This window comes from Alosa sapidissima, chromosome 2 (assembly GCF_018492685.1).
Source record: "Alosa sapidissima isolate fAloSap1 chromosome 2, fAloSap1.pri, whole genome shotgun sequence".
Classification (NCBI taxonomy): Eukaryota; Metazoa; Chordata; class Actinopteri; order Clupeiformes; family Clupeidae; genus Alosa; species Alosa sapidissima.
The window spans coordinates 5,869,076-5,894,970 of NC_055958.1; the positions used below are offsets into that span (position 1 = coordinate 5,869,076).

The window sequence follows — 25,895 nt, forward strand, 5'->3', positions numbered from 1 at the left end:
ATATTGATAATTGATAATTCAATAATGACTGAAGGATCATTTGAATGTTTTCATAGTTTGAGAGGGGTAATATAATATAATATAATATAATATAATATAATGTAATATAATATAATATAAAGTCTATAACTTGAAGTGTGTGTAAATTCAGGTTACTGTAACTTAACAAGCTGCTTAGCAGCTTGCCAGTGATAGTATAATAAATTAAATGAAGACACAAATACAAAACAATTATGGTGCTGCAATCATGCTTTATTAAATCAGTAATCATAAAACTCAAGGAGGTTGAATATATAAGTACTACATAAATAAGTTCAATCAAAGTGCAGGGCATTGTATACATGTATTAAGTCATGTTCTTAGCACAGCAGATGGTGAAACTGTGGCACTCTTGCTTGTTTTTTACCCTGACTACTGACAATGTGAGGTTCTAATGCTAACACACACTAACACAAAAACACACACAATTACCTAGCAATCCTCCAAGAGGTGGCACTGATTCTGCAAAGAAGCACTTAAATTGAATTTTGAAAAATAAATGGCCAGGTGATGTTACTTAGAAAATCCAATTCAAATGGTCCTATGCCAGAACCTGTGCACAATAAAATAAAATAAAAAAGGCTCAAAGTGCAGGCCGCTCGCACTTTGAGCATGTCATCAAAATGGTGGTATGACATAATCAGTCTGAACACAAGACCTAGTCGTCCTGCTTGCATGAGGGTAATATGCAAACAGCACTCAAGGTCTTATGATCATAGTTTTTAAAATCATATGTGTGTTGAAATATCAAATGCACAGATGCATCAGTGCATTTCATTGTGTCTGATTTAGTTTAACTTCAACAGGGAGCCTCTCTACCTGTTGAGGCAATCTTAAGACTTCAACTTATTGTTGAGGCACATAGTTTCGTTTCTAGTTTTTCAGGGTATTCGTTTCATGTGAAACTTTCTCCTGTTAAACATTTAGTTTCTTTTGTTTCAGTTATTGTCATAAATAACAATTCATACATTTTCCATAACCGGTAAATTCGGCTATATACATTATGTACATGTCACAGAAAAATGGTTCAAAAATCCTAGTCATAATTATCCAATATGGCACATTTTATAACAACTTTAGACTTTAGTCTAGTGTGGCATAAATTAATGTCAAGTTTGGTATAAAAATAGTTCATATTTACAAGAACAGAAATCCAGGTCTTTATCAAGTAATGAGTATTTCAACTCATTCAATAAATAAAAAGGCACTGAATAAGAAAGGAAATGGGATAGGGGTAGAATTTCTATTATGATTTTTCTCTTTTTTATACATAGATCAAATGTTGACATTGACTGCTGCAGTGTCAGATCCAGGCTCTTTGAACAGCTTGAGGGTGTATGCTCCAGCATTGTTCTCCTTCACACAGCGAGTGTTGTGAGATCCTCTTTTCTCCCCCTCCTCACTGGACAGTCCTCCCTGAATGGGACAACTCAATGAAAGGTGTGGACTCTCCTGAGAAAGCGCAGGGGACTGTCAAAATCTTTCCTTTTCCGAAGCTGAAATCATCCAGGAGAGCCCCATGTGTTTTTAGCACACCTAGACATCATGAAAGGAGAGGGAGGAGAAAACAAACAAACAAAAAAACAAAACAAACGAAGACGTAAACAATGTTAGAACACCTTCAGCACTTGTTTCATAGAGAGTATAATTCTTAGTTAGTATTTTGGTCACGAGCGGTGAATCTGACATACACAAGACAACGTTCACGGCCTCACCTTTACTGGTGTTGGGAGGTGGACCCCTCCGTATGTGAGTGAGTTGCTGAGACCTCCATTACACTGCTGGAACTCATTACAGTGCTGGAGCTCATTGCTACCATTGTTTCAGAGGTCATGGAGGACATGCTAGCAGACATGCTTTCAAATTTAGCTTCAGACATGCTGGAGCTGCTGAAGGATGACTCTTTCATTGATGAAGCCATGTGGACGGCCGCGGCAGATAAACTGCCCTGCAAACTCTCAGTAGCGGAGGCTTTCTCCATTACAATCATTTTGACAGGTTCCTCAACCAGAGCTGTGAGAGTATAGAAGCAGCATAGTGAAGCGAAGAAGCCTTTGAGCAGCAGTTGAGTTGTGAGTATTTACAGTTTTTTTTTGTCTTTAATGATTACATACTGTATAATATATAAAATATACCTCTGGTGTGCATTGTGAATAAAAGCATATATCATATGCATCATAATGTAATATTTAAATTACATTCAGTGAGTTGAGTTCAGTTGAGTTGAGATAAGCAACAAACATGAGGGTAGAATCGCATCATTCCCATAGATATATAATATACAGTAGTACAATAGTAGTTGTCTGCATGAAGCAGATGTTATTTGAGCGTGCACAAGTTTTTTCCCCTTAAAACTTGGGAAAGCATTATTCTTCTTTGGATGTGTTAGTGAAGCAAAGACACTGATGACTTACCAAGAACATTTAAAGATGCAGTAGCTGAGCACTGTCCAAACTTGTTCTGAGCTTTGACTGTGTATTTCCCACTGTCAGCAGCAGTGGCCTCCTCTATCTCCAGGGTGTACACATTCTTTGAACGGCTCAGTTTCATGTTTGATGTTACAGAGATCTATAGAGGGGGAAATATATCAAAAATACATATAAACACATGTAATTCAATGTGAAATGGGTACTGGGTAAACTATAATTGTGACATAATGCTACGTACCAGGACATTGTCTTTAAGCCACTCAACCTCAGGAGAAGGCTCTCCTGATACTTCACATTTGAATGCTACACTTTGTCCTGCATTGACATTCTGAGATTTTGGCTGGCTGAGGAATGATGGTGCATCGGAACGCGCCTCACTGATCGTTGTATCGAATTGGCACTTGACAGCCCCATGGTCAGTCTTTGCCTCACACGTGATGATTCCCTGATCCTGCTGACTAATGCTCTTGATTGTCAATGTATGGTCATTTCCCGATACTCCATATCTGTAGCTCTCTGAGTTGGCAACTTCAACTCCATTTAGGATCCATTTGACATTAGTAGCCCCAGGGATGTTTGCTTTCAGTGTCATTGACTGACCCACTGTCATGGTCATTTGGGTGTGGGATGCTTTTACTTCTGTGTAAGACTGGACTTCCTCATGAATAATTTCCCTTTTTGTGATTTGTTCAACGACTTCTCCCTTGGTTTCATACGTGGATACAGACTCCTTTTGAGTTTTCATCTGTTCGGATGCTATAAGCAGACACAACAATATTATACATATTTTATCAAGAACATCAACTTTTTGATAATTTCAATCATAATCATGTTATAAATTACATAACACTGTTAAATGTTCAGTGTGAAAAGCCTTACCTTTAACTGTGACAGTACAAGTTGAGGAGATTGAGCCAGCACTGTTTGTGAGAGTGCATTTATACATTCCACTATCTGAAACCTCAGATTCATAAATTTCTAGATAGACTGACCCATGCTCCTCAAAGATTTCATATTTCCCACCCTGGGAGAGAGTCTGAAATGACAATATGAATTTGAGTTAGGTAATTTCTCAGAACAATTTCAAAAAGTGATTGATACAATGATTCATAATACATAATACAACTGTACCTTTCCATCTTTCGTCCAAGAGATTTTGGGCTTTGGTTCTCCAGACACCTTCACAGTCAGCTTCACAATGCTATCTGAGGCTGCTGAGACATCTGTCAGACCCATGGTGAAAGAAGGCTTCTCCTTGGGAGTTGGAGACCTCGGAGACTTTGGAGATGTTGGAGACTTCACTCTTGGTGGTGACTTAACAGGTTCAGGAGACTTCACTCTCTTTGGAGATTTGATTGCCTCTGGTGATTTTACCCGTGGGGGTGAGGCAACAGGTGACTTCACTCTAGGAGGTGAGGCAACGGCTTTCTCCTCAGCTGATGGTTTGCGGATGGTGAGACTGAACTCAGCTTCCTGCTTGCCCTCGGAATTCTTAACCACAAGGGTGTAATTGCCTTCATCGGAGAGTTCAACAGAGGAAATCTCAAATGTAGACTTGTACTGTGTGGTTGAGACATGGTGGCGGTGAGAGGTTACAATGGCTTGTCCTTCCCGGAGCCAGGCCACACTAGGGGCTGGCTCACCATCAACGTCACATGAGAATCTGGCAGTTTCTCCCTCAGACACTGTCAGTGACAGTGGTTTGATGAGAATTGTTGCAGGGAGAGTTGGTTTTGTTTGCTCAACAGAAGCCTCTACTATTACAGTCTCTTCAAGGACTTGCAGCTTTGATTCAGAGGATGCATACTCTTCATGAGTCTCCACTGTTTCACTAATAGTCTCCACTTCACTCAAGGAAATCACTGAAGACACTTCTGTCTCTTCAAATGCTGCCGATTTTGAAGACACTTGGTAAACATCAGTTCTGGTCATTTTTGGGAGAGAGAGAACAGGAGGCTCCTCTTCTTGGCGAATAGTGACAAATGAAGAGTATCCTCCTTCTGCCACATCAAGAGTAGCATAATCAGAGGTCTCTCCCTTAGCATTTTTACAAACAACACGATAGGTACCACTATCTTCTAACTGACAATCCATGATTTGAAGGGTCAGAACTCCACTCACATTACTCATACGGTATTTATTGCTTGCATGAATCTCCTGTCCATTGTGGAGCCATTTGGCCTCTGTTTGTGACTGAGACTGGATGTTCAGAGTGAATTTTGTGTGCTGTCCAAATGGCACACGATGAGAGCGCATTCTTATTGTAATGCGTGGGGCATGGTCAAGACTGAATGGTTGTTGTGTCGTAACCTCAACTTTCTTCACAGATTTAATTGCCTTTTTCTTTGCCTCATACCTTGACATGTAGTCAACCTTTGCTGACAAGTCAATAGAGGCTACTTTCTCTGAGGAGGCAACACTTGGAGATGCGGTGCGTGGCTTCTCTGGTGCAGGTGATGGCTTCCTGGCTGCCTCAGTCTCAGCTGCAGGTGTTTTGCGAGGTTTAGGAGATGGTGATCGTCTCCTCTTTGGCATGGTTGTTGAAGATGGTAATGGGACATAAGGCATCGCGCCACCCTCAGACATTACTGGGGCATGAGTTGTTTTCTCCTTTTTAGTCACTCTTGTTTTATCCTCAAACTCCATGCGTTTGAGCTGACTCTTGTATGAAGTAATTCTTTGGGTGGTTTTCACTGAGCGGAGTAGCTCTTGGTCCTCCTTTTCTTCATATACTCTCTGCTTCTGCCTTGGAGGCCTGTAGGTAGCCTTGTCATGACGCTGGCGCAAGTCAATGTAGCTGGGGCCAGCTTCATATTTAGAGGGAATACGATAGGAGTCATATGTTGGGACCTCCTCGCCCTCTTCATCTTCTTCATACGCCACTCTCTGTGGTGATGGATGACGTAGTGCAGAAAGTTCAAAACGCACAGGGCTCAAACTAGGTGGAGAAGCAGAGTATCCAAGTTCAAGTTCGTCTTCAAGACGAAGCCTTTCTTCCTCTGTTTGCTTCATAGACAGATAGTCTTTGACTGGCAGAAGGAGTTCCTCATCAGACAAATCACCAAGAGACCTCCTCCTGATTCTGTAGTAATTCTCTATTTCTGGGGAAGGTGTACGATGTCTTGCTGGTCTTACTGTTTCGAGATCATCTTGAGAAACAGTTGGAATGTGCCATCTTGGCTTATACTGGTCCTTGATTCTTACAGGAATATCATAGAATTGCTCCCACCTTGAGAGGCGGATACGTTTGAGTCTCTTCTGCGGGATCTTGTCCATAGGCTCAGGGAATTCATACTGGTCACGGAGTTTCTTGTACCATTTCATGTCAGAGAAGGGCACAAAGTACTTGATCTCCATATCCTCTTCAAGTACATTTGGAGCATGCTCACGAGGTGGTGGTACAACATAGGGCATTCTCAGCCTCTTTTCCTCTGCTCTCTTTTTGCGCTCTTCCTTCTCTCTGGCTTCTTCAGCTTCAGACCTACCCTTCTTTGGTACCACTGCTGGTTTGAACATAGTGGCAGCTTCCCTCAAGGCCTGCTGTGCAACTGGGGTAAGAGGTGTGACATCAGCACCAGCAAGAATCATTGAGAGTCTTGCTCTCTTGTCAATGTCTTCTGTTTCAGTGTCTTTCTTCTTTTTCTTCTTGTCTTCAGCCTCATAGTCCTTCTTTACATGTGTGACACGTTCCACCTTAAGCGTGGCTTGGCAACTTGCAGACCCAGCAGAGTTTGTGGCAACGACTCTGTAAACTCCTGAATCTTCAGGTAGAGTGTCTTTTACATGTAGCACAAAGTAGTCCAAGCCCTCATGCACAACCTCGATTTGTGGACCGAATGCCAAAGGTGCGCCATCCTTCTCCCACCTCAGGTCTGGTTTTCCTGAGACTCTCACTTCAAAGCGTGCACTCTGGCCTTCCCTACAATCAACATTAGCAAGCAAACGTTTGAACATAGGCCTCAAAGTGTTATCAGCAGGAGGAGGACGAGGACTAATGGTGAGTCTTGCTTTGCAGCTATCATCACCATATCTGTTGCGTGCCACAACGCTGTATTCAGCATCATCATCAGCATCAACATTGTGAATCACAAGTTGATACAGACCCTTATCTGTTATGAATGTGTACTTCTTCTCATCATGGCCTGGTACGAGTTTCTGCCCAGATTTCAACCACATAACACGTGGCTCTGGATGCACAGTGATAGTGACACCAAAGCGAACATCCTCACCAATGTAAGCACGGCGGTTCATCAAAGGCAAAGTGAACTCAGGTGGTCTCTGGAGCAGTCTTGTTGTGTCAACTCTGCGCTTCACTTTCTTTACAACACGTGACGTGAAGAAGTCACGGTATTTTCTAACTCCATTGACAAAGAGTTCTCCATAGGCAGAATCCTCACCATATTCATTGACGGCCTTGCATCTGTAGGTTCCATCATCTGGTTTTGATACTCCCTTGATGGTGATAGTTGCAATTCCCTCTTCATCATCATAGGTGATTTCATACTTAGCACCCTCTTCAAGTTGTCTCACTCCGCAGTACCAAGTCACCTCGGTGTTACTGTCAAAGTTCTCAATGCTACAGACGAACTTCACCTCTCCACCTACATCTGAAACATTGTGCCTGATTGGTCCTGCAATAGGGCCGTGTTCAAATGGCGCAATCTTGGCTTTAGCCGCTGTTACACCTCTCTGACTTCTGATGGCCCCACCAGAAGCAACACGAGCTGAAGAAACAACTGTGTTCCACTCCTTCTTGACCATAGACTGGTAGTACCTCTTATGTCTTGTGATCTTGATTGTTTTTGTGCTCAGTTCCTCAGTGCTCTTTGTCAACCAAGGATGTTCCAGAGCTTGCGCAGAACTCATACGATGTTTGCGGTCTTTGGTAAGCAGTCTGTCGATGAAATCTAATGCATCAATGCTAGCTTCCTTGAAAGACTCATCATCAAAGCTGTACTCAGCATTTGAAATGCTGTCAATCATTTGCTGATTAGTTTCAGATGAAAATGGATTGAGTCCACTAAGAAGCACATACACCAAGACACCAACTGACCACATGTCTGTAACTGTGCTCACCATTTCATTTTGGTGGATTTCAGGTGCAGCATATTCAGCTGTAGTGAACTGAACTTTGACTATGTCTCCAGGTGTAAGTTTCATAGCCTGTCCTATCTCAATGATCTTGATGTTTGTGCCCTTTCTTGTGGTATACACAATGTTTTCTGGTCTGATGTCAAAGTGACCATAGCTCCTACTGTGTATATACTCAAGAGCTTCACAGACCTGTTTGATGTAGTTGACAATTTCTCTCTCATTGAGCTCAAAGTTGGCTGTGCCAAGGCGTTCAAATATGTCTACACCAGAGATAAAGTCATAGATCATAACTAATTCTTCAGCACTATCAAATGACTCATGAAGACACAGGAAGTTCCTGTGACGGGCAATATTCAGCATTGCAATTTCTTTCTTCACAAGGGCTTGATCTGCACCCCTGACTTTAACAAACTTGGCCATAAAGGTCTTCTCAGAGCTGATCTCAACACAACGGTGAACAATGCCAAACTGGCCACGTCCAAGCTCTTCAGCAATCATGTACTTAGTGTGCAAATTCTTGGCCTCAGAGTGTGGAGCTCTTCCTTTAGAGACAGGCGTGGTATCATCAACTTCTTCATCATAGTTGAGCACTCTTGATTTGTCTTCTTTGGTTACCACAGGTCCAGATGTTTCTGATGGTGCACTTAGACCAAACTTGTTCTCAGCAATAACGCGGAATTGATAACTTGTTTTTCCAAAGAGGTTGGTGACAGTGTAATGAGTGTCACGTGACTGTGCAACACGAATCCATCTTTCAGCAGTAGTGGCACACTTCTCTATAATGTAGTTGCTTACTCTGCTACCACCATCGCTGGCAGGTGCAACCCAGTTCAGAGTCACTGAATCTCTTGAGACCTCACTGGCTTTGATGCCACGTGGAGGATCAGGCACATCAGCTACATCAAGTTCAACTGTTTGCTGGTCAATGCCAAATCTGTTCTTTGCACAAACAACATAGAATCCAGCATCTTTCCTTTCAACTCCATTGGGGAACACAAGGGATGTGAATGATCTTGTTACAATGACTTGGTAGTATCCATCGTTGTCAATAAGATCTTGTCCCTTCTGCCATGTAATGACTGGATCAGGTTTGCCAGTGAATGGAATCTTGATGTTAACCACTTCACCACGAAGGGCTGGAATTGCTTCCTTATCCTTCAGATTCTTGGGCAGATTTATCTTGGCAGGAACTGTAAACAAAAGCACATTAACATTATTAACATAGTTAATAACACATTAAGTTAAGTCATATTTCAACAGTATGAATTCTAAATGAAAACACCATGTTAACCTAAATTCTGTAAACTTACCTTCAACATCCAGGGAGACTGTTGCACAGATTGATCCACCCTGGTTTGTTGCTCTGATCTGATAGACAGTTGAGTCTTCTTCATCTGCAGCAGTTATGACAAGCTGATGATAGCCGCCCTTGAATTCCTGCACTTTAATTTTTTTGCCATCAGACTGAATCTCTTTGCCACGTCTGAACCATTTCACTACAGGCTTAGGCTGTCCTGTAATTTTGCAAACAAGTGTTGCATTGCTCTTGTATCTGACACTCATGTTCCTGAGCTCCTCTTTGAAGGCAGGTGCACGAACATCAACATCAGTCTTGGGAATAACAGTAGGAGACACTTCACTCCATTCGCTATGTCCTCCCAGATTTTCACATTTGACACGGAAGTCATACTCAACACCTTCAGTCAGGCCCTTGACAGAGAACACTGTCTGGTGAATTTCATCACTTGTCACAGAGACCCATTCACCCTTCTTCTTATCCCGTTTCTCCAAGCAGTAAGTCTTGATCTTGGAGCCTCCATCACTAAGAGGTGGTCTCCAGGATACAACACAAGAATTCTTTGTTATAGCAGCCACAGAAACACTCAGTGGTGCTCCAGGCTTCTCTGTAAAGCAATAAAACATATACAGTATGTAAATATCCATACAATAATATTCTTGATATAGCATTGTTTTGGTCTAGTTAGTAAATTTCGCTGAACTTACCTAACTGACTCTTAATGAGGATTGGAGTTGGGGTTTCAAGTGCCTCACTATTGCCATATTTGTTTTGTGCAGATACACGGAAGTGATATCCAGCATTTTCAATAAGATTGGGAATGCGGCACGATGTTCCAGTGATGGAAGATGACACTAGTTGCCATTCATCACCTTCCTTGTCCTCATGTCTCTCAACAATGTAATTTGTGATCATCGAACCACCATCATCCTTTGGTGGTTTCCAGCTAATGATCACAGAGTTCTTCATTAGAGCCTCAAGCTTGACTGGACCTTCTGGCATGGCAGGTTTATCTGAAAAAATGAAAGACAGACATAATTAATTCCTCTAAATAATTTAACACATTAAATGGTGACAAGAGGACAAGTGAAAAAAGAATAATAATTGCATACCATAGATTTCAAGCTGGAATACAGTGTCAGCACTGCCAAAGTGGTTGTTGATGCGAATTCTGTATTTTCCTCCATTCACTCTGCGCTGCACATTCTTGAGAACCAAATGAGTGTAATGCTCTGTGTTCTCCATAATAATGTTCTCAGAGGGTTGCAATTGTGTTGCACCATGGAGCCACATGATCTTTGGTTGAGGACGTCCGATGTAGACAGCATGAATGCGCACGGTAGTGCCACATTCAGCATAGTATGTGCTCTTCAGAGGATAATCAGGATGGAAGCGAGGAGCTGCCTCCAAAACAAGGACACCTGTGGTCTCAGCTTCACCGGCCTCGTTAATTCCTTTGCAAGTATACTCGCCCTCATCTTCCTGTTGGTCTGCTACCACAACCAGTTGGTGGTTACGACCATCAGAACTCATTTCATATTTCATGCCCACCTTGAGTTCCTTTCCAAATCTAAACCATTTGATGTCGGGTACAGGTCGCCCAACTATTTGGCATTTCATGGTTACTGTCTGTCCAAGTTTTGCTGTTACCTCATCCATCTCTTTCCTAAGGCCTGGCGCTGTTCCAGCTGTTAAAGGCAATAATCAATTGTTAGACATCTATATTTTTGCATATCATATCATCTGTAAATCTTTTCCAAAAAGAAAAAAAATGTTATGTCACTTAAAGGGCCATCCAGGCCTAAAAACTTACTTGCAAGTTTGGTTTTAATGCCTGTGGCTGTTCTACGAGGTCTGCTGATTCCAGTTGCATTCTCAGCAAACACACGGAACTCATACTCAGTTGCCTCTTGCAGACCAGGTATGAGGAATTCTTTCTCCTTGATGCGCTGCTTGCTGCATTTCTTCCAGGTGCTTTCGATAGATTTTCTATACTCAACCCAATAACCAAGGATCTCCTTTCCACCATCGCATTCAGGTACTCCCCAGCGAATGGTGATGCAGTTATTGGTAACACTTACTATATCAATCTCACCTGGTTGACTTGGTTTGTCTGTAGGAAAAAGTAAATGTTACAAATAGGCAAAAAGAAAACAAAATTAAATTGAACAAGCTACTTATTAGTGAATGTAAAGATGATTGCTGACTTACCGAATGGATCTTTGCATGTAACTACATCTGAAGCAGGTCCAGGTTCACTCTGACCAATATCATTTTCAGCAACTACTCTGAACTGATATTCAGCATCAGCAGTCAGACCAGTTAGAGTGTACATGGTAGAAGCAATCTTCTTTTCATGGCGCTCCCAAGTTTCAGATGATGTCAGTTTGAACTCAACATAGTATGCTGTTATTGCTGAGCCACCATCTCTAGGCTTAGTCCAGGCCAGCGCAACTGAGCTCTTTGTGACATCCATAATTTCAGGTGGACTTGTTGAGGCTTCAGGTACACCTGTTGATATAGTTTAAATAAAAGAGATGCCATTTATTGAATGTTCTTTTAAACACATAAAAGGATGCTGTAATAAGGTGAGTACTCACAGATGGGGGTCTTTGGAACAAGAGCCTCTTCCGATTTGAGGGATCCACTGATACCAAACTGGTTCTCAGCGGTCACCTTGAAGTGGTACTCAGCACCTTCGTTCAGTCCCTTAACCACCAGTGATGTTTCAACCACCCTAGAGTCCACAGTGTACCAGGCCGTCTTAGGAACCTCACGCCTCTCCACAATGTAACCAAGGATTTCAGAGCCACCATTATCAGTAGGTGGTTTCCAGCATAATTTCACAGAATGTGCTTGGATTTCTTCATATGCAAGAGGGCCCTCTGGTGCATTTGGACGACCAATCACTTTAACCTTGATGCGCAGAACCTTCTTGCCACACTTGTTCTGGATCACAAGCTCATACAGACCAGAGTCACTCCTGTCTGCATTTTTGATGACAAGCTCACTGACATCTTCATCAGATACGAACATTGCCCGTTCTGAGACATCAGCACCATCCTTTGTCCATTTACATGTAGGACTTGGTTTACCCTTGATGGGCACAGTAAGTTTGAGGACTCCTCCTTGTCTGACAATGTAGACATCCTTGTACCTGGCCTCAAGATCATAACTTGGAGGTTCTGAAATAAACCATATTGATATGATTAGTCCAATATCTCCTATCAACTGACATTAATTATCACTTATAAAGAATTACAAAAAGGTCATGAGACAATAAAACTATAACATTTTCTCACCTTGCATCTCTGTTATGGTGACTGTTCCTGGAACTTCAGCTGCTTCACCTGGACCACCAGAATTGCAAGCCAAAACACGGAACTTGAATTCCTCCCCTGCAGGCATCTGGGTCAGTGTGTACTCACAGATCATTGACGGTGTTGTATTGCACTTGATCCAAGTCACTGAGCCAACCTTCTGCATCTCGATCAGATACCCTGAGACCTTTGCACCCCCCTCCTCATCTGGAGGACTCCAAGCCAGAGACACAGAGGTCTTAGTTGTGTCTGTGATTCTTGGGTTCTGAGGAGCACCAGGTGGATCTGTTGAAAGAATATATAATTTAATTATTTTGTCGTTGTCATTATTAAAATATAACTTAAAGTTATAAACTTATATGTTATATATATATATATATATATATATATATATATATTCATAAACAAATTATGTGGATGATAAATATGTCTTGCACAACAAATATGTACTTACCAACAATATCAGTTGCCACAGCACGTGGGGAGAGGAGACTTGGTTTGCCAACTCCTCTGGCATTAATGGCAATTACCCTGTGTTCATATTCAAGACCTTCAATCAGACCAGTAGATCTGTATCTGGTCATGGTCACTGGGTTCTTGTTAGCACGAACCCATCTGTCTGCTCTGACCTCCTTGCGCTCAATGATATAGCCAGACACAGAAGAACCACCATCTTCATCTGGTTCGTGCCAGGCTATGGTCATTCCATCACGGGACACGTCAAATACAGTTGGTCTGCCAGGTGGTCCGGGAATAGCTAAAGGAAGAGAACAGACACATTTTAGTTTCCTCATGTAGAACATAACTACTCTTTCAATATCTCCATGTGTGAAAACGTCTTACATGTAGAACTCTTGCACATCACAACATCAGACTGCAAGTAGTCTCCAGTGCCAAAGCGATTAATTGCTGCAGCTCGGAATACATATTCCTCTCCTTCAGTCAGTCTCTCAAACTTGAAGGTTGGTCTGCTGACAGAATCGGAGACAGGCACCCATCCAGGACGATGAGCTTCACGCTGCTCAACGACATAGCCACTGACTGTGGCTCCACCGTCTCTTATTGGTGGTTCCCAGCTGATCAAGACAGAGGTAGCATCAACTTCATCAAACCGGATTGGTCCTTTAGGCTCATCAGGTTTGGCTGGGTAAAAGAGAAATACAGGTAAAACACTGAAGCTCATTGATAACAATTACACCATTTTTTCTTAATTTCTCTGAAAAGATGAAGGCAGAGGATTTATTAGGGTTAGGTGATTTTATTAGCTTGAGCAGTCTTACCTAGAACAATGACTTTGATTATTTCTGTAGCCATTCCATGAGTGTTCTTGACTTCAAGAGTGTAGTCTCCAGTGTCATCAATAGTAGTGTCAAGCACAGTCAGCTTGGATGACTTTCCAGTGCTCTTCACCTTAACACGATCAGTTATCTTCACCTTCTTGTCACTGAAATACCATTGACACTTCGGAGGAGGTCTACCAACAATTGGCAGTTCTATCTCGAGAGGTTTACCAGCAAGGACACTGACTGCCTTCTGTGGAAGTTCTGTAAGGTCGATTTGTGGCTCAACTGTGAAACAGATGAAACAATAAAGTGAGTAGAATCATTGCACATGCATACTCTTAATGTGTTCCTATATAAAATGACAAAATAAAAGAATATAAATTTACAGAATATATTCATTATAAGTGTTATAAAGGGTACAAAATAACTGAACACATTATAATGAAGGGTAATAATGATATCATTGTAATATTACCTCTTTGTTCTTGAACAGTTACAGGTGCCACAAGTTCTTTGGGCTCACTTGGTCCTCTGCTGTTCACAGCACGGACTCTGAAGAAGAACTGGTCATTCTCAGTCAGAGAAGTAATAGTGTACTCTAAGTCTGTAATCTTAAGAGTGGTGACCTTCATCCACTTGTCTGTTCCAAATTTGCAGGCCTCAACAACATATGCTGTAAGTCTGCTTCCTCCATCGTGTTCTGGTTTCTCCCATGCAAGAGTTACTGTGGTCTTGGTTATGTCAATAACGTCAAGTTTATGTGGTGGCAATGGCACTTCACATACTAGCACAAGATCACCGGTTTCACTAGGCTCTCCAACACCGTAAAGATTTTCCGGCAAGACCCTGAAGTAGTACAGCATTCCTTCAATCAATCCATCAATCTTGTATGAGGTCTTGCTGCACTTGGATGTAACTGTCTTGTAGGCTCTCATGGATGCCTCCCTTCTCTCAATAATGTAATTGTTAACAGGGGCACCACCATCAACAGTAGGAGGATCCCATGTAATTACAGCAGATTCAGATGTAAGTTCCTTGATTTTAATTGGACCTGGTGGACCAGGAGTATCTGAAACGAAAAAATCAATACAATCATTACAGATTGACTGTGAATTCATGTACTGGAAACATATAAGATGTGACAAACATGAATATCATCATGTACCATAAATCTTGACAAGAATAGCGGCTTCCTTCTTGCCAGCAGAATTCTCTCCAGAGATTATGTATTTGCCAGCATCGTAGCGGTGCACCTTGTCAATTATCAGAGAGGCAGTGTGTCTAGTTATTTCAATAAAGCCACGGGTATGAAGGTCTGTGCCAGGCTTGCTCCAGGCAATAGTTGGTGCTGGTCTGCCAGTCACAGTAACAAAAAGACGAAGGCAACCTCCAGCCCTCAAGCAAACAGTCTTAGTCAGCTCATCTGGGATCTCTAGGTCAGGAATTACTGAAAGACAATGGCAGTTGAGATACAATTAAAATTATGACTTTTTTCATCATTATTTCATATCGATGCTTGTAACAAACTGGTTTGAATATCAACATACCAATTCTTTCAACAGGCTCTGTCTCTGCGCAGGAATCACTAAATTCACCAATTCCATTGACATTGACTCCAGCAACTCTAAAGTAGTATTTCTTGCCAGTTACAAGGCCAGTCACTGTGTACTCTGTGTTTCTCAGAGTCTTCTCATGTGTTTTGGTCCATACATCTTCATCTTCAGCTCCTTCCTCCTGCATTTCAAGGACGTATCCTATAACATCAGCACCTCCATCATCCAATGGTCTTGTCCAAGCCAGGCTAATGCTCTCTGCATGGGTATCTGTAATGCGTGGAATTGAAGGAGGAGCAGGAGTGCCTGGAAAAGTAAGCAGAGTGAAGTGTAAGTGTTTTCAGCTTAATTTCATAACCTGAGAATTGGTCAGCCTTAGTCTAGGAAGACTGGTAAGTCAGTAAATACTTACATGTTGCCTCTCTGCAGACAGCATACATGGATACTTCACTTGGCAAGCTTTCACCAGCAGCATTTATCGCTGAAACACGGAACTGGTAAATGTTGCCTTCTTGTAGGCTTGAGATCTTGAATGTTGTGTCCAAGAGCACAGAATCCTTGTTAACCTTGATCCATCTTATGCTCTTCCTTTCACGCCTTTCAATAAGGTAGCTAGTAACTGGACTTCCACCATCACTTTCTGGCTTCAGCCACTCAATGGTAGCAAAGTCCTTTCCAACAACAAGTAATTCCGGTGGTCCAGGTGGTGATGGCACAGCTGTAATAACGACCACAAGAAACAAGTGAGACTTTGCACTGTATTTTTGTCATTAAAATTGACAGAAAGAAAAAAAATACTTACTGAAGTTGTTCCTAGCAATTACAGCATGAGATTGCAGTGGCACACCCTCCCCATACTTGTTGACACCTCTGACACGGAAGAGATATTCACAGTTCTTGAAAAGTCTTCTGATTTCACATGTTAGGCCCTTGCACTCTGCTTCCATTACCACCCAGTTGAGTCTGTTGGTGTCCCTCCTCTCAACAACATAATGTGCAACAGCGTCACCACCATCTTCAAGAGGTGGTTGCCAAGTCAAGGTGCACTTATCCTCTGTAACATTGCTGATGACAATCGTATCAGCTGGCGGTCCAGGAGTGTCTACAAACAAATATCAATGGTGAGTTCAATTATCTTCATAACTCACTCAAGTCATATCAAGTTTCGATAGGCTATTTGATGTCATTATACCTACCAAGTACTTTGACGTTGACCTCAGCAGACTTGATTCCACTGGCATTCTTCACTGTTAGAATATATTTGCCAGTATCATTGCGATCGCAGAATTTGATGATTGCCAGGGCACGGGTAGCAGTGTACTGCAAAGCATACTTCTCACAAAGTTCCAGCTCCTTTGTTCCCTTGGACCAGAACGCCTTTGGATCAGGCTTGCCTCCAACAGCAGCATCAAGAACCAGATCAGAGCCAGCTCTTATCGTCACAGTGTCAGCAAGAAGTTTGCTGTCAAGGTCTGCCCTTGGAGGAGCTAAAAAATAAAAGTGAAATAAATAAAACGTTAAAAGGACTATTTCAAACAGCATTTAACAACATCAGAAATGATAGGTGGGAAAGGAATACTTACTGTATTCTGCTTTGCAAGTCACAGCTCCAGTTGATTCTGATGGCGTGCTTAACACACCATTAGCATTTTTGGCGATAACTCGGAATTCATAGACCTCACCCTCTCCAAGTGCAGTGACCTTGAAGTTTGTGTCAGTGACATTGGTGTAATTACACTTCAGCCAGCGACCTTCACCAGTGACAGTGTAAGGCTTGCGCTCAACAATATATCCTGTGATGGGGCTTCCACCATCGTTTAGTGGTGTAGACCATTTGATCGATACTGATGACCTGGACACCTCTGTTACTTCTGGTTTGCCAGGAGGATCTAGGCACAAGAATAAAATAGTATTTATACATTTATAAGAATGACGCCATGATGTAATTGAACAATAATACAACTACTACTTTTATAACTTTAAATTGTACACTTACCAACTGGATTCTGGGCAATCCTCTTCTTTGAAGCATCACTTGCCTTGCTAAGTCCAGCACTATTCATGGCATACACACGGAACTGATACTCCAGGCCCTCAGCAAGGCCTTCAACTTTATAGACGCACTCGAAGCATGGGATCTTGTTCTCCCTGACCCAAAGAATGGTGTTGCGTTCTTTCCTCTCAATCCAGTATCCAGTAACCTTGCTTCCACCATCATGGTATGGCTCCTCCCAGCGAATGCTCATGGTTGTAGCAGAAGCAGCAAATATCTCAGGTCTTGTTGGTGGACCCGGTGGAACTAAAGAAAAAGTGAACAAAACTTAGACATACTGATATACAGAATATCTACAGTGCATATGTATAAAATGAATAGTCTCTGTATTACAATTAATTTCAATTTTGACTGACTTACCAAATGGATGTTCTGCAACAATTGTTTCAGACTCAGTGGATTTGCTCACACCAAATCTGTTTTCAGCACAGACACGGAAGGTGTACTGCATGTACTTTGTCAAGTTTGTGACCATGAAGGAAGTGCGCTTCACACTGGAATTGATAAGTTGCCAAGCTGTGGATCCAGACTCGCGCTTCTCAATGATGTAGTTGGTGATTTCAGTGCCGCCATCATCCTCAGGTTCATTCCAGGAAATCACACAAGATTCAGATGTGATTGATGAAACCTCAACGGGTCCTTCAGGTGCACTAGGTCTGCCAATGACATTGACAGTGACAGTGAAGGTCTTTGCTCCAGTGATGTTTTCAAGGGTAATGAAGTATTTGCCACTATCACCTCTCATGCTCTCCTTGACAATTAGAGTAGTCCTGTTTTTAGTTGTTACAATTGATACTCTATCTGTTGACTTCATCCTCATTTCCTCAAGTTTCCAGGTCACCTTTGGAGCTGGCCTTCCACTGATGGGAACATCAATTTCAAAGGTTGCACCACCCTTGCATGTGATGAGCTGATGCTCAATTCCACTGAGATCTGCAGTTGGTTCAATGTGAGGCTCTTTGACAACAACTGGAGCAAACATTCCTTTAGGTTGACTAAAGCCTGCATCATTTTTGGCTTTAACACGGAATTCAAACTCTGCACCTGTTGGCAAGTTTTCTACAACATAGTTCAGAGTTTTAGTCTGACCGCAAACCATCCATTTCTCTGCGTCCTTTGCTTTACCCTCAATAGTGTAACTGGTGATGCGACTACCACCATCATGTTCAGGTTTGAGCCAGCAAAGAGTAACAGATGTATCAGTGGTGTCAAGAACATCCAGTCTTTTAGGAGCTGAAGGCTCTGCAGTGGCTATAACTGGATCTGTGAATTCAAACGCCTCTCCAAGGCCATGCTGATTTTCTGCCATAACCCTGAAGAAGTATGGAACTCCCTCAAGAAGTTCAGAAACACTCAGTTTAGGTAAAAGGCATTTTCCTGCAGCTTCTGTCCAAGTGCGGCGTGAAGCCTCTCGCTTCTCCACGATGTAATGATGAACTCGGGCACCACCATCATTAAGTGGAGGCTCCCATTTTAATGACACAGCACCTCTTGCAATTTCTGTGAAGGCCACATTTGTTGGTGGTCCAGGTGTATCTAACACCTTGACGGTAAATGTAATGGATTTAGAGCCACTGCTGTTCTCAAGGGTGGCAGTGTACTTTCCTGTGTCATTTCTTGAGCAGTTCTCCAGTGTCAATGAAGATGTGCCTTCTGTGGTACTAATTTCTGACAAGACGCCAAGCTCACCATCCTCTTTAACCCATGTGACAGCAGGATCTGGCTTTCCCTTGAATGCAATACTAAGACAGAGAGATCCTCCACTCTTCAAAATATGTGTCTGCTTGAAGCTTGCATCAATATAAATATCTGGTGCCATGACTCTGTCAACAGCTTGGGCTGGCTCAGGGATTTCACAGGTCTCTCCCTTTCCTACACTGTTCACACCACAGACACGGAGCCTGTAGTCAACGCCAGTTTCCAACCCAGTTACAACATATTTTGTTGCTGTGCACAAATCCTCGTTGACTCTCTGCCATCCCTCCTCCTCCTCCTCCTCTTCCTCCTCCTCTTCCTCCTCCTTCTTTTCCTTCTTGCTACCCTTGGTCATCTCAATTATATAACCTTGGATTTCCATTCCACCATCCCATGCAGGTTTGGTCCATTCCAAGCTGATGGATGTGTTGGTCGAATCAAATACATTGACAATGGAGGGAGCATCAGGGGTCTCTGTAGGCTCACAACATTTTATGGGCATTGATATATTGCTAGGCGTTCCAATTCCAGCATCATTCACAGCCATCACTTGGAACTCATATTCTACGTCTTCTGTGAGATGAGTAACACGGTGTGCAACTTCAGTGATGGGTTTTCTGGTCAAAACCTTCGTCCAGCGACCCTTCTTCTCACGCCTTTCAACAATATAATACTTGATCGGATTTCCTCCATCATTAGTTGGAGCTGTCCAGGCAATTGTTATACTTTCCCCATCAACCTCTGTTGCATCTGGTGTGCCTGGAGCATCTGGAGAGGCTGTAAAACAGTGGGGAAAAAATTGAATTGCACACATGTATTTGCAATGACTATACAAATGCATTTAGCCAAGTGTCAGGGATAATATAATGTCAAATATAATGTCAAAATATAATTCACTTACTGTATTGCATCTGTGCGATAACAGGTACAGAGTCCAGTGGTCTACCAACACCTATCTTGTTGACTGCTGAAACTCGGAACTGGTATTCATTAGTCTTGATCAGCTTTGAAGCGTTGTATGTACACTCCTCACACTGATCTGTGACAAGAGCCCATGAGATTTTAGATGTTTCACGCTTCTCAACAATGTAGTGGGTGACCTCAGAGCAGCCATCGTTTTCAGGAGGATTCCATGAAAGTGTTACTTTGCCCTCTGAGATATCTGAGAAGACGATGGGTCCCACTGGCTCTCCAGGTGTGTCTATGAACATATGCAAAGATATATGATATGAGATATCAGATTCAACAATGTAATGTTGCAGCCAAATTGCGAAACAAAATTGAAAATGTTAGGAATGCATACCAAACACTTGGACATTTATCTTCTCTCGTTTGGTTCCAGAGGGATTTGAGGCTTCTACAGCATATAGTCCACGGTGGGAACGATCAGAATCTCTAATAAATATAGAGCTGGATCCAGGAGCAGAGATGATGTCCATCATCTTCTTCGTGATTTCCACATCATCCTTGTACCATACAACCCTGGGTGTTGGGCGTCCAGAAATAGATACCTTGATCCTGATGTTATCTCCAGCCTTAACGGCAACTCCTTCAAAGTACTCCTGTCCAAATTCGATGTTTGGAGCAACTAGAAAGTAGAGGATTAATATAAAAACATTAGTACTTCAAACAAAACAATATATTTCTTGCTGAGGTTGTGTTATTTTTAGGTTATCATAAACTTACAGGTTTCGTCTCTGACCACAATGTAGCCAGAGGACTGAGAAGGTGGGCTCATGGTTCCAATGGCATTTCTGGCAGTAACTCTGAACTCATAACGTTCATTGCAAGCAAGTCCAGTCACAATGAATTCACTTTCAGGAATATCTGAGAAATTGCACTTGAACCAACGGCCTTGTCCTTGTCTCTTCTCAACGTTGTAGGCAACAATCTTGTTTCCTCCATCACGCTTGGGTGGATCCCATTTAAGAGCCACTGAGTTACTGGTAATATCAGTGTAGTCAGGTGTACCAGGAGGATCTACAATTAGATAAATGTCATACCATTGTTACAGTTTACTAGTTTTCAACAGCTGTGATGAATGCAATACAAAATCACATTGTAATATATTGACATATTATTTCAATCATTAAAAATCAATAATTAAATCACAGATTATTGCATCTATGTGGAACTTACCGACTGGAGAAACAGCTGTGTTAAACTTGCTGACATCACTCATGCGACTATGTCCAGCATCGTTCTGGGCGTACACTCTGAACTGGTACTCCAGACCCTCAATGAGCTCCAGGACTCTGAATTCTGTTTTGGTCACTAGAATTGTGTTAACTTTTTGCCACATGATGCTGTTCTTCTCCTTCTTCTCAACATGATAGCCAAGGACTGGACAACCTCCATCATATACTGGTTTGTCCCACTGAAGACTCATGCCATCATTGGTGATATTGAATACAAGGGGCATGCCAGGTGGACCTGGTGGTCTAAACTCATGCTTGGCAATGACACTTTGTGAAACAAGTGGGTCACTAGCACCATATCTGTTCTCAGCACACACTCTAAATTGATACTGTAATCCTTTGATGAGGTTAGGCACCTTAAATGATGTTCCTTCTACACTTGAGCAGGCCATCTTCCAGTCTGACTGAGAGGTGTCACGCTTCTCTACCGTATAGCATTTCACTTCTCCGCCACCATCATCATTTGGCTCATCCCAAGATATAGCAATGTGTTCTGCTCTGACTTCATCCAAACGAATGGGTCCAATAGGTCTAGATGGTGGTCCAAGAGTGATGACACGAATGTGGAATGAATTTCTCTTGAAGTTGTTGTCAAGAGTGAGTGTATATTTGCCACCATTGTCTTTAGTTACATTTTTGATCATTAAAGTTGCTTTGTTCTCTGTCCTCTTGAAGCGCACCTGTTCGCTTTCCTTGAGCGGCAGATTGTCCTTCAGCCAGATTAGCCTGGGACGAGGTTTACCCTTGTATGGCAATTCAATGTGGACATTATGTCCAAGGCGCACACTAATTTCTCCAGTTGGATATTCCTCAAGGCTTGCTTCTGGTGCAATGATGAAGTCCTTCACTTTGATAGGTCCAACTTCTGTGAAATCACTATTGCCCTTCTCGTTCTTTGAGCAAACTCTGAAGAACATTTCTGTGAGTTCTTTCAGCTTTTTAACTTCAAATTCAAGGTGCTTACTAGTACCAGCAGGTGCCCATTCTTCTTCGCCCTTGAGTTTCTTTTCAACAATATAGTCAGTTATAATGCTACCACCATCATAGTCTGGTTTATTCCACTGTAGTGTAACAGAATCTTTGGAAGAGTCTTTCATAGAAAGCTCTTTGACTACACCAGGAGTCTCAGTAGCTTTCACTGGTTCTGCAGTCTCGCAAGGATCGCCTATGCCATTTTCATTCTCGGCTAAGACACGGAAGAAGTAGGATGTCTTCTCAGATACCTCCTCAATTACATATGTTAATTCTTTGCATTTGTTTGTTACACTAGAGTATGCACGTTTGGAGGAATCTCTCTTTTCAACAATGTAGTTGGTGATTTCAGCACCACCGTCTAGAAGAGGTGGTTCCCAGCTAAGAGTGACTTTACCACGAGTGACTTCTTTGATTGTCAAATTTCTGCAGGCTGCTGGCGTGTCTTGAACTTTAACAGACACAGTGAGAGTTTTTGGTTGGCCTACACCATTATGAATCTCCACAATGTATTTGCCAGTGTCTTTTCTTGTGACTTCACGGATCACCATAACTGATGTTGTATCTGTGCTGTGAATTTCATAGTTTGGATCTTTGTCAATGTTTACATCATCTTTCTTCCAGGATGCAGTTGGAGCAGGTCTGCCCTTGAGAGGTACGATAATTTCCACATCATTTCCTGCCTTCACAATATAGTGTGTTCTCATAGCTACATCTGGATCAACCATGGCTTCCTCTGTAAAAAGAAAAAAATATAAAGTATGACATAATGTTTTCAACAAATCTCTGATATAGTGTAAATAATAGAAGAATAGTGTAAGTGTAAAAATTTACAGTGTTAAAATTGTGTCAGCATACCAAGAATATCCTTTGCTTGAACTGGGTCCTCCATTTCAATTGGATCTCCATGTCCAGCACAGTTGACACCACTCACACGGAAATAGTAATCAGTGTCTGGTTTTAGGCCTGATGCCACATACTCTGTCGTTCTCACTTCACCCTTACGGCTAATCACAGTCCATTCTTCTTCTTCTCCCACTCTCATTTCAACAACATAGCTGGTGATTTCACTTCCACCATCCCATTCAGGTTTAGACCATCCAAGAGTAATTGATGTTTTAGTAGAATCAACAACTCTAAGTTTGGATGGTTCAAGTGGTGTTTCTAAATGGAGGATGAAAGTTAACAATTAATTCATTAATTAACAATTAATTCATTAACAAATGATCAAGTTTCCAGAAAAGTTGTACTAAATTTAGGATAAGCTGGGCAGAGTAAAACAAAACTTACCAACTGGATCAGCTGCCTTATAGAAGTCAGACACCTCAGAGAATGGACCTTCACCAGCTTTGTTAATAGCACAAACACGGTATTGATATTCATTGTTTTCTGTGAGATGATAAACCGTGAGTGTAGTTTCACTAATTGGGTCTTTGAAGATCTTCTTCCAACGAAGACTCTTTTTGTTTCTTCTCTCAATTAGGTAGCCGGTTACCATACTGCCACCATCAATGCCTGGCTTGTCCCATACAACTTTCATGGATGTTTTGTTTGCTTCTGTGACCTCTGGTGTAGTAGGTTGTCCAGGGGTAACTACAGGAAGAAGAACTTATTTTAGTAATGCTTCAATTTGAATGCAGGTGTGTTAGTGCCTTTATGTTTAATTCTTACCGAAAGAATTCTTGGCAATAACAGGCTCAGATTCCAGAGTATCACCGAGGCCAAACTTGTTGACACCACGTACGCGGAAGACATACTCTGCACCTCTGACAAGTTTCTGAACTGATACAGTGCAGTCATGCAGTTCTTCAGAAATGGCCGACCAAACTACACGGCTTGTTTCTCGTTTCTCAGCAATATAATGGGTGACCTCAGCTCCACCGTGATCAGTGACTGGTTCCCATGCAATTACGATTTTGTCAGCTGTGACAGATTTGAATTCAATGTTACCAGCAGGAGGTCCAGGTTTATCTGTTAGGAAGAACACAAAAGAAACACATTAAGGCTTTTGCAGATAAACTAGAAAAATGAACGAGTGGTGTCTTTGAAAAAAATGAGGACACAGAAGTGTAGGTGGAGTATTACATGCATACCTAGGATCTGGATTCTAATTTGTGCTGTTGCTGTGCCCAGAACATTCTTTATTTTAATTTCATATGTTCCTGTGTTAAGACGAGTTGCATCCTTGATAAGAACGCCAGAGGTATCAGTGGTGTTCTCAATTGAAATAGTAGAAGTCTGTACCAACTCCTTGCCATCCTTGAGCCATTCAATTGTTGGCAAAGGCTTAGCGATAATTCCAACTTTGATCTTGACAGTGACACCTGCTTTATATTGTACAACATCTAAGTACTCTGGTGGAAGGTCAATGACTGGTGCACCTGGGGAAAATATGACATTGAACAAATATTAATACAAAGTATTCAATTACTATTGTAAATAATCTACAACAGGTTTGGAAAAGAATCAAGCTTACCAATTATGTCAACACAAGTTGCTGGTCCAACAATAAGTGAGGGATTACTGACAGAGCCAATTGCATTCTTAGCCATGACTCTGAAGTCATAAGATTGATCCAGTGACAGGCCTGAGACAGTGAACTTTCTCTCAAGTATGTTGGTGAAGTTAGCCTTCACCCATCTGCCATTTGGAGCCTCTCTTCTCTCAACCATATAGCCAGTGATCTTGCTGCCACCATCATAGGGAGGTTTCTGCCAGGCTAAGCTGATGGAGTTCTTTGTGACCTCAGTAACTTTAACATTGGCAGGGGGTTCTGAAATGGCAAGTCATATTTTTATGAAACATATTTGATATAATGTTTGGTGATAATAAATTGAACTCTACATAACAAAAGTGATTAGTGTTTCACTTACCACAAGCATCAATTGCAAGTATTTCTTCAGATGTTTTGCTTATCTTTCCAATACCAGCGGCATTTTCTGCTGAAACCTTGAATTCATAAATCATACCAGGGCATATATTTGTAATACGGATTTGAGTTCCAGGAATAGCTGTTTTGTTGACCTTCTGCCACAGGATGCTGCTTCTCTCTTTCATTTGGACATGGTATCCAAAAACAGGGTTTCCACCATCTGCAACTGGCTCATGCCAGCATACAGTGATGCACTCTCTTGAGACAAAGCTAGCCCATGGTGTTGATGGTGGACCAGGGATGGCTAGAAGAGAAATGTATGTATATTTATATAAACACACACACACAATACTAAAAGAGGTAAATAAAAATAGGTCATGAAGAAATACTTACTGTATGGAAGTTTCACCATCACAGGTTGTGAGTCAATGTGATCACTGATTCCAAAGCGATTTTCTGCTTTGATTCTAAACTGGTATTCCTCTCCGTTTGTCAGCTTGGTTACTTTGACAGCATTCCGTGCTACCTGGGAGGTTACTTCTGTCCAAGCAGGTGTGCTGGTTTCTCTTCTTAACACAACATAGTTTGTAACAGGACTGCCACCCTCATAGACAGGTGGAAGCCATTTCAGGCACACAGTTGTTTCGCCTACTTCACCAACCTCAACTGGGCCAACTGGTGGACCAGGTCTATCCAAAACCAGAATGTTAACAAACATCTTAGTTGTTCCAATCGAATTGGAAGCTGTGATATCATATCTGCCTGCATCACTGGCAATGCTTTCCTTTAGATCGATGAGGAGGCTTTCTGGTGTCATCTCATAGTTGAACCTCTTTCCTGTTTTTGCAGCAACATTTTTTCTTGCTATTGAAACCTTTGGCATTGGCTTTCCGGTCAGTGGCAGCTCAAACTTCAAATTAGATCCTGCTCTTACATATACAGTGTTTTTCGGATAGTTCTTCATGTCAAACTCTGGTGGATCTGAATAAAAGAAAATTATATGTTTAGACTCAAAAACAGGAAATACTGTACAAATTGAATTGTTCTGTTGGTCAACATTACAAATGAGAACTATAATAAGAACACTTAC

The 25,895-nt window shown here is 41.9% G+C and overlaps 1 protein-coding gene across 7 annotated transcripts in view; it reads right to left on the reverse strand.

Moving 5' to 3' along the window:
• Positions 1–231: 231 nt before the first annotated feature.
• LOC121703967 (titin-like) overlaps positions 232–25,895 on the reverse strand; it is a 154,533-nt gene continuing 128,869 nt past the window's right edge. For 6 of the 7 annotated variants that reach the window (XM_042084454.1, XM_042084452.1, XM_042084449.1 and 3 more), the window contains 36 exons: positions 25,199–25,786; positions 24,807–25,109; positions 24,410–24,706; positions 24,027–24,314; positions 23,605–23,904; positions 23,224–23,526; positions 22,792–23,097; positions 20,903–22,669; positions 20,450–20,743; positions 20,067–20,351; positions 19,665–19,964; positions 17,429–19,540; positions 17,012–17,314; positions 16,599–16,904; positions 16,212–16,502; positions 15,818–16,117; positions 15,428–15,733; positions 15,010–15,321; positions 14,628–14,909; positions 13,938–14,531; positions 13,460–13,747; positions 13,023–13,322; positions 12,634–12,936; positions 12,162–12,464; positions 11,460–12,044; positions 11,071–11,370; positions 10,673–10,972; positions 9,972–10,547; positions 9,567–9,872; positions 8,873–9,466; positions 3,600–8,752; positions 3,348–3,504; positions 2,707–3,224; positions 2,454–2,607; positions 1,755–2,052; positions 232–1,575 (listed from right to left, as the gene is read on the reverse strand). In XM_042084454.1, the coding sequence (XP_041940388.1) occupies positions 1,757–2,052; positions 2,454–2,607; positions 2,707–3,224; positions 3,348–3,504; positions 3,600–8,752; positions 8,873–9,466; positions 9,567–9,872; positions 9,972–10,547; positions 10,673–10,972; positions 11,071–11,370; positions 11,460–12,044; positions 12,162–12,464; positions 12,634–12,936; positions 13,023–13,322; positions 13,460–13,747; positions 13,938–14,531; positions 14,628–14,909; positions 15,010–15,321; positions 15,428–15,733; positions 15,818–16,117; positions 16,212–16,502; positions 16,599–16,904; positions 17,012–17,314; positions 17,429–19,540; positions 19,665–19,964; positions 20,067–20,351; positions 20,450–20,743; positions 20,903–22,669; positions 22,792–23,097; positions 23,224–23,526; positions 23,605–23,904; positions 24,027–24,314; positions 24,410–24,706; positions 24,807–25,109; positions 25,199–25,786 (19,970 nt within the window). In that variant the 3' untranslated portion in view covers positions 232–1,575; positions 1,755–1,756. The remainder of the gene's footprint in view (positions 1,576–1,754; positions 2,053–2,453; positions 2,608–2,706; positions 3,225–3,347; positions 3,505–3,599; positions 8,753–8,872; positions 9,467–9,566; positions 9,873–9,971; positions 10,548–10,672; positions 10,973–11,070; positions 11,371–11,459; positions 12,045–12,161; positions 12,465–12,633; positions 12,937–13,022; positions 13,323–13,459; positions 13,748–13,937; positions 14,532–14,627; positions 14,910–15,009; positions 15,322–15,427; positions 15,734–15,817; positions 16,118–16,211; positions 16,503–16,598; positions 16,905–17,011; positions 17,315–17,428; positions 19,541–19,664; positions 19,965–20,066; positions 20,352–20,449; positions 20,744–20,902; positions 22,670–22,791; positions 23,098–23,223; positions 23,527–23,604; positions 23,905–24,026; positions 24,315–24,409; positions 24,707–24,806; positions 25,110–25,198; positions 25,787–25,895) is intronic. The other variant, XM_042084450.1, reaches the window with a different exon arrangement.